We start from the raw sequence: 7,811 nt of genomic DNA, 5'->3' as shown, positions 1-7,811 counted from the left end.
TGTAGTCACACTCAAGATTCTATCATTTTATACAGTGATTTCAAAACATCTGCTTTCTTTGTATTTCTTTTCCCATTCTTTATTTTCTCTCCATGGATTATAATTTTTCTAGTTATATTTTCTCCCCCTACAACTGGGAAATGATATAATCTGCTGAAGTTCTCAGTTACCCAACATGCTTCCATATGGATACTTGCAAGTCACCATTTGGGGCTAAGAGCCAGTTCTTTTCTTGAAAATACCAGGAATTCAGAACACATTCACCATGGTTGCCAATGTGGTATCTCTATGTTTTATATTTAATATTTTCATTACTCACACATGCCATCTTTCCTCTTTTCATTTTTATTGTATTTCTGACTTGTCGTCTGTCAAATTTTCTCAAAATAAATTTTTGAGCTAGCAGATTATTGTAAAGAGTGAAACTGGGAAGCCAAACTGCTTTTCTACTCCATCCCAGACTGTTTTTTATCTCCTCAGTAGATGATCTGAAGCAGAAGAACTCTTGGCTACATACTCAGGGATGTGTGTGGAAAGAAAAAGAGGCAATATTAAACCTGGTAATTTCTCAAACTAGCCATTGCAGAGAGGAGGATTATGTAATCCCATCCTCTCTGGATATGTGGTGGTCCAGACCAGATTTTCTCCCACCTGCAGCCAGCAGCCTGCAGATTCAACTTCCTCCACGTCTGTCAAGTTCCCCAGAGTTAATAAATAATTACTCAGAAAGGATTATAAGCAGATCACAGGGAACTTAGATTTCACTTGTGAGTATGCATAGATCTTGTGTTTTTTGTTTTTTGTTTTTCTTGAATATTATCTTGAAGGCAGTGGGAACGGTCCTATGGAGCTTATAGGACAAGATTTACTCAAATACACATCTCTCTGTTTATGGACTTTCTGCTTTGCGATGTTTATTGCTAGGCAGATGGAGCAATAAGGCAAACAATTGAATGTCCTCTAATACAAAGTTGTTTAGATACTGGTATGCCTGGGCGAGGTTGTGTGATGGGAAGGAAACATGTGAGATAGTTTTGAGGCTTCCTCTTGGACAGAAGGCCCTTTCAGAAGTGTGGTTAACGTGGAACAGTCTTCTAGGTTTTCTAGGTTTTCTACTACCTTTACAAGGCTCTCCACTGTGTCCCTGCACAGTATCTGTGAGGCATTGGCTCGGAACTTCCTCTGCAGGTCCTCCTGGCTCAGTGGTTTCCTCCAGTGACCATAGAAGGTATCAGAGTGCTCCGTGAAGGTGGTCCCATCCTTAAGAGTGATGCTGATCTCACAGTACAGCGAGTTAAAACTTGGCAGGTTGTCAGGAGGATGTTCCAGCTCCACTTTCCTGAGCAGCTCTCTCACCTGTGGCCTATTGATCTGCTGGCTGTGGAAGGACGGCACAGTGACACTACCATCGAGCAGCATGGCACAGGCCACGTACTGGAAGGAGTGACGCGCCTCATGCTCCGAGTCTGGGAAGGGCCTGTTTACATACTGGACCTCGGGGACCCTGAGCACAACCCTCTCGATGTGGTCGGTAGGAAGCCCAGCTCTTTCCGAAACCACAAGGTGCTTTCTTACAGCTGCAGCCGCATCTGCTGCCCAGTGTGTAGCCAGATGTGCGGGGAAGCTCTTGAAGGCCACGTCCTGCTGATCCAGCAGCCAGATGTGAGAATTCGGGCTCGGAAGATCGTCCGGGGAGTAGTTGGCATAGAAGGCCCCAAACCCCGACTCCAGGTCCAAGATCCTCTTGTTTCCTTGGAGACCCAGCATGGCCAGGAATGTGGCTTCCATGCCATGTTTGGCTGCATTGCCGATGTGAAGGGGCTTGGTCTGAGTGGCAGCATTTGCCATGGGTGCCCCGGCGTGAGAAACGGCAATAGCCAGGGCCTCCCGGCACTTTGTCAAGCTGAGCCCCAAAAACTTGGATGCAGCAGCAGCACTCCCCAATGTTCCCACCACAGAGGGAGGGTGGAACCTGAAAGGTAAAAGCAAGAAATTCAACCAGTGAGGGGGTGGACAAGGAAAATGTGGTACTTACAGACAATGGAATATTTCTCGGCCATAAAGAAAAACAAAATCACGAAATTTGCAGGCAAATGGATGGAAGTGGAGAAGATTACATTAAGTGAGGTCACCCAGGCCCAGAAAGACAAACACCACATATTATCTGTGATATGTAGACTGTAGCTTTGAATCTCTTGGTTAATGTGTGTAACCTGGGGTGCATGTGGAAGCCAGGATACTAGAAACAGGCCATGGGGCATGGATACCTGAAAGGAGAAGGGAGAGTAAAATAGAAATAAAATGAAAGCAGAGAGAGAGAGAGAGAGAGAGAGAGAGAGAGAGAGAGAGAGAGATTCAGGGGAAGGCTTCAAACATGGCAGCCATGGAGAACAGCAAAATGAGATGTCAGCAGTTAATCAAAAAGAAGGGAGCAAGCAAAAGCTGTATGGAAACCTACGGTTTTCTAACCCACAGAAAACCAGACAGGACAGTAGAAAACAAGTGGCAAGAAAGGAGTGGAGGCACACTCAGGTTAAAAGTCCAAGTGACGATACAGGGCTTGGCGAGCGGAAAAAGCAAAAGCAGGGGCCACTTTAGCCAAAACTAAGGATACATGAAGAAGCCTGATGAGAATCCACTACTTTGTAAGCTAATTAAAACTCCACAACATTTTGTAAGTAAAGGAGGGTTTAACGGAAGTATTCTGCATGGACAGACAATGCCTCTCCCAGAAGAAAAATCTGTGTCAGGCAAGGGATACCTCCCTATGAGCTGTTGGTCAGAGAGTCCCAGAGGGACCCAAAACAAGGCAAGCTATTGCTATTGCTCTTGGTTACCAATGGTAACCACATTGTGAGACCCTATAGCTGAAGACGTCACTCGTATTGGGTGCAGGACATAGAGGAATCAGCCTCAAACTGACCAGGAAACTCTCTCTGCCAGGCAGCTAGTCCCAGAAGGTACTATTTAGGCTGCTGGGGGGAAAAGACACCCAATGCTACATCACTAAGTGTTCTGCTGGCAAATGCACCCACTGGTGTAATAGGGGCATGAAAATCATGGGGTGACCAACTCCTTTCTAAGTGGGTTTGAGAGGGATAGATTTTATGCCTGGCACTGTAAACCTGGTCAAGGCCCATGACTGGGGGGATCGTAGGTCCTGGGGAGGACAGAGGGTTGAAGTCTACCATTGTTTTGCCAAATGGTGACACCTCCAAAGTGCATTCTAAATGTTCGTGTTCGCATCTATAGATTTGTGCTGCTATCAGAGAAGCTTCTCTTTTATTTTTGCAGTGGGCAGTGACTGATGCACAGAGACTCACACGTGGTCAATGTGCTGATTATAAACAGTTCTGAGAACTCAGCTGTTGACAGGTTGCCCATCTAGACCAGCTTCCCGCTGTCCAAGGCTCAGGAACTTCAGAGAGGAGGGGCAAGAAATAACCTAAGAGCCGGCAGGTGGGAAGAGAGCTGTAAAATGTGGACGTCTAGATATGACATGTCCATTGCACACACAACTCACAGCAGCTGTGGTTACTCCCAAGACCTGCACAAGATCAAGCCAAAGTTCCACACCCATCGGTGTGGGCAATAGGCCCCACCCTATGGGAGAAATGCTGCAGCTGATGACTACTGAGGGAGGGAGAGGCACTCTCCTTTGAGGATGTGGCCCTAGTGGGTGATCACCCACCCATGCGTATATGGGTGGCCCTAACTGGACTCGGGGTTACTAATAAAAAAATAAGGAAGAAGACATGCAGTTAATAGGAATGAAGTAGGGGACACAAGGGGTACTTGGACAGAGGATGTGATCAATATACAATGAATAAACTACGAACTTTCAGAGAATAAAAACGCAATTCAAAAATTACAGAGGCTGGAGATATTGTCCAGCATGTAAGACCCTGTACTACTCTTGCAGAGGTCACAGCTTTGGTTCTAGCCGTACAACTCGTGGATCACAACTGCCCATAACTCCAGCTTGAGGGGAATCCAGTGATACCCAGAATACTCCTGGATGCAAGTGACAGGAACCACATTGGAGTGACAGATCTCCAAGTTATCTTGTTGTCTTCGTAGCTAGATTGGATTTACAAGCCCAAGGGAAGTTTTTACAATCATTTCCAAATCACTTGTTTCTGTATGCATATAGAGCTTGTTACGTGACTGAAAGTGGTCTATCTTGCAGCAGTAATAACAGTTGCAGAGTCAGCCCCTAAGCCAGACAGCTCTACACAGACAGCCACTGACAGACAGAGGGCGGTGTGGCTCTGCTGGATGGGTGGGTGTAATTCTCTCTCTCTCTCTCTCTCTCTCTCTCTCTCTCTCTCTCTCTCTCTCTCCATACCTCTTTGGTATGTCCTTGGCTTCCTTGGAGAAGTGCATTAATCGTCCTTGTACTTCAATACCAACATTGAATGCCAGCAGCAGGTCAAGGCCAGAAAACTTTGGAGTCTGAGGCAGGGCTTCCGATAAAGCTGTGAGGACCGGTAGGACAGCCCCAGAAGGGTGGGTCGCAGGGTGCCACGTGTCATCAAAATCCATGGAGTGAACCTGTAAAATCAGATGCAAACAACCCTCTCAGAAATGCTCTTAGGTGAACTAGCTTTTGGACTGGCTAAAGATTCAATTTGGCAATGACCTTGAGAGGCTTGAGGACCCCATTATCGGAAATTATACACTAAAAATTGACTGGGATTCTTTTTTAAAAATTAATTAATTAATTATTATTGAAAAGCTCATACAGTATATTTCAATCATGGTTTCCCCTTTCCCAACCCCTCCCAGGGCCTCCGCATCTCCCAAACCACCCAACTCCATGCCTTTCTCTCTTTAACAAACAAATAGGCAAACAAACAAACACAAAAACCTACCAGAGTAGAATTTTAAAGAAAGAAAAGTAAAAGTGCAAATTGACATCATTTGCAAAGAAAATATAGTTTTCTCCAATGGAGTCTCACCAGTATATTAACCCCACTTAAGAGCAGGCCCTATGTCCAGTTGTAACTGGCTGTGATTCTTAACCAGAGGAAGGCAGGACCTTGGATAGGAGCCAGTGATGTCCTGGAGGATGCTGAATTCTGCCCTGGGGCCACAACTCCTGGAGAAATCTATATTCTCCCTCACAAGACTAGCTGAGCTTCTCCCTTCACCCTTTAAACAAGTCACACTAAAAATTCAGCATCATGTATTATATATTAGGCCGTATATTTTTGTGTCTCTGTCATGAAGTAGTTTTATCAAAGTTGCAAGAAGAGCAAAGAGCTCTCAAACCTACATTAGCTATTAAGCTGTATTTTCAAGTGGTTACTTTTTCTCCTTCTCAACCCAGCCATTTGCTTTTTCCATATATTAAACAGTTAGTAATAACCAGAAGTTCATTTAAACATAGATTTTATGTCTGTCTGATGTGGCCTGTGTGTTTCTTATTGCCATGCCAGTGGGTTTAGTTCTGTTAGTCTGAGCTGCCATCCCCACAAACTAGTTAATAAATCTCTTGAGTCCCAACATGCTCATATCTATACTATGTCTTGTAGGCTTTTCCTGACACACAGGAAATAACATGAAAATTATCTGTCAGATGAGAAGTTCTAATTTTTCATTGAGAAAATAGAGACACTGTGTGACCATCATTGTTTCTTTCTGAATAAATACCCAAATGACTAAATGGAGAGAACATTAGTATACAGACAGGTACTGGGGCCCACAACAAGAAGCCATTATGTCTGGATCAAGAAGCCATTATGTCTGGATCTTGGATTACATATGCATCATACATTTTCATTATATCCATTCAAGGTCCAGAATTAGAATACCTTAAGGCATTTTTAATCTAGATCCTTCTAATTTATAATTTGTTGGAAAAGTTCCATTTTATTGTAGAACCATGAGCATGAGGACAAAGGGCAGGGCATGCCAGATCTCTGGAACTCAGTGATCTCCATTGTAAACAAATTTCCTGCCTCTGAAGCTCTAATGATTTATTAATAGGAAAAACCGGTAAACTTCCTTACAGCAACACCGTTCACAAAAGCAGCATATGTGGGTGGGAGTCTGAAGTCTGGTCGACCCCAAACAGTGCTGGAGGTATTGGAACTGTAGATCTGGAACAGAAGAAAACCTGTTCATGCAACAATACACTGAGTTGACATCTCGAGAGTTATCCTCCATCCTGTGGGCATCCTGGCATCAGGCCTCACCACACCCTCAAGAGGGCAGCCTAGCTGGTGGGCAGTCTCTCTACCTTGCCAAGGAAAACACATTCACCTTCTAAGGGAGAGGAGACTGAACTGCTTATCCCCAAGTTATGATCTAGAAGCTCTACTCAAGGAGCCTGAATCCACTCATATTTGTTTTAACTTCTAGGATTTTTGTGTTGAAATGTATTTTTAGTCGTACAAGTAAACAGCCTTGAGATGTTACCAATGAATGGTAATAAGACCTGACTTAGTAACAGATAGGCATGAACTTTATGAAACAAAGAGACTCAGAAAAATGTGTGGAACAATGCGACACATATCAAATGCAATCAATCAAACCAAGTGCAGAGCAAGCTAAACCCAGGCACAGACTTGTGGAGTACGCTTATACACACGCTGGCCTTTTATCTTGAAAGTAAACTTTGAACTACTTACTTTACTATACTGGGTGACTTTGTGAAACACTTCCGTGCCTGTTCCCAGGAAACCAACGCCCAGGGAATCCAGGATCATCCTCTTGCTCCTCTGAATGACACCATCTGTCAGGTGGTCCACTCTCAAGCCATGAATCATGCTGGCAAAGCTTTCTGTGACAGACTTCAAAGTGGAGAAGGTCAGAACAGCGAGCCTAAGAGACCATGAGGTAAAGACTTTTTTTTTTTTTTAGGATTTCTTTATTTATTTTGTATACAGCGTTCTGTGTGCACATATGCCTGCAGACCAGAAGAGGGCATCAGGTCCTATTAGGGATGGTTGTGAGCCACCATGTGGTTGCTGGGAATTGAACTCAGGACGTTTGGAAGAGCAGTCAGTGTTCTTAACCCCTGAGGCATCTCTCCAGCCCTGATGTAAAGACTTTTGTACCATGAGAAGAAACCTGGTTGGTGTGATTGAGTTTGCTTTCTAAAAAGGTGGAGTGCACTTGCACATTGGGCAAGATGTGGAAATATACAACAATTAAGTCCTTTGCCCAGTCACACTGACAATGCGGCTGCTTAGCGGATGATGACAAGAGAGCATGGTGGAGGACAGTGAAGGGAACCCCAGACAGGGGAGGAGGGAAGGACATTGTGCTCTGTGATCATTGTATGTCAAAGGAGTCTGCCTCTGCTCAGAGACCACACATGAGCTCCTGGGGTAGGATAATCTGTGTCTCCTCAGAGGTAGTAGAGGACTTTGCAATTCCTTTAACTGTTAAGCCCTTCAATGCACAAGGAACACTTTTGTTTCTATATGCCTTAACAGGAGAATATAGCTTAAAAATATCCACTAGAAGGGATCTCACCACATGCCCAGCACTGAGTTCTTGTAATACACTACTAAGTAGTTTACCTTTCCTTGTCTGATGATCACATTATTGCCTAACTTCCTTTCTGTCTCCGACTGTAACATCCTTTGTTTACAAATGGTAACTGGAGGACTTCCAGGTTAAGAAATCCTAGCGTCTGAGGTCCCTTACACTGGGCTCACTCTCAAAGTAGAGTTACAGAGATGGAACCAGTGCCTACATGGAAATCCTCCACTTTGCTACCCATGAGTTTTTTTCTTTTTTTCTTTTCTTCTGATGCAAGGTCTTTCAGTGTGGCCCTGGATAGTCTGGACTCTCTATCT

General features: G+C 44.3%; 1 protein-coding gene across 1 annotated transcript; it reads right to left on the bottom strand.

The window, feature by feature from the left end:
* Positions 1–697: 697 nt before the first annotated feature.
* Acod1 (aconitate decarboxylase 1) lies at positions 698–7,592 on the bottom strand. The gene is made up of 5 exons (XM_035453121.1): positions 7,533–7,592; positions 6,636–6,797; positions 6,015–6,104; positions 4,349–4,554; positions 698–1,972 (listed from the first exon to the last, which is right to left on the bottom strand). Exons 1-5 carry the CDS (start codon positions 7,590–7,592, stop codon positions 976–978), a joined length of 1,515 nt encoding a protein of 504 aa, XP_035309012.1. The 3' UTR covers positions 698–975.
* Positions 7,593–7,811: the final 219 nt, after the last annotated feature.

This window comes from Cricetulus griseus (genome assembly GCF_003668045.3).
Source record: "Cricetulus griseus strain 17A/GY chromosome 1 unlocalized genomic scaffold, alternate assembly CriGri-PICRH-1.0 chr1_1, whole genome shotgun sequence".
Taxonomy (NCBI): Eukaryota; Metazoa; Chordata; class Mammalia; order Rodentia; family Cricetidae; genus Cricetulus; species Cricetulus griseus.
Note: the sequence above shows the minus strand (reverse complement) of the source record. Positions and strands in the feature narration are given on the sequence as shown.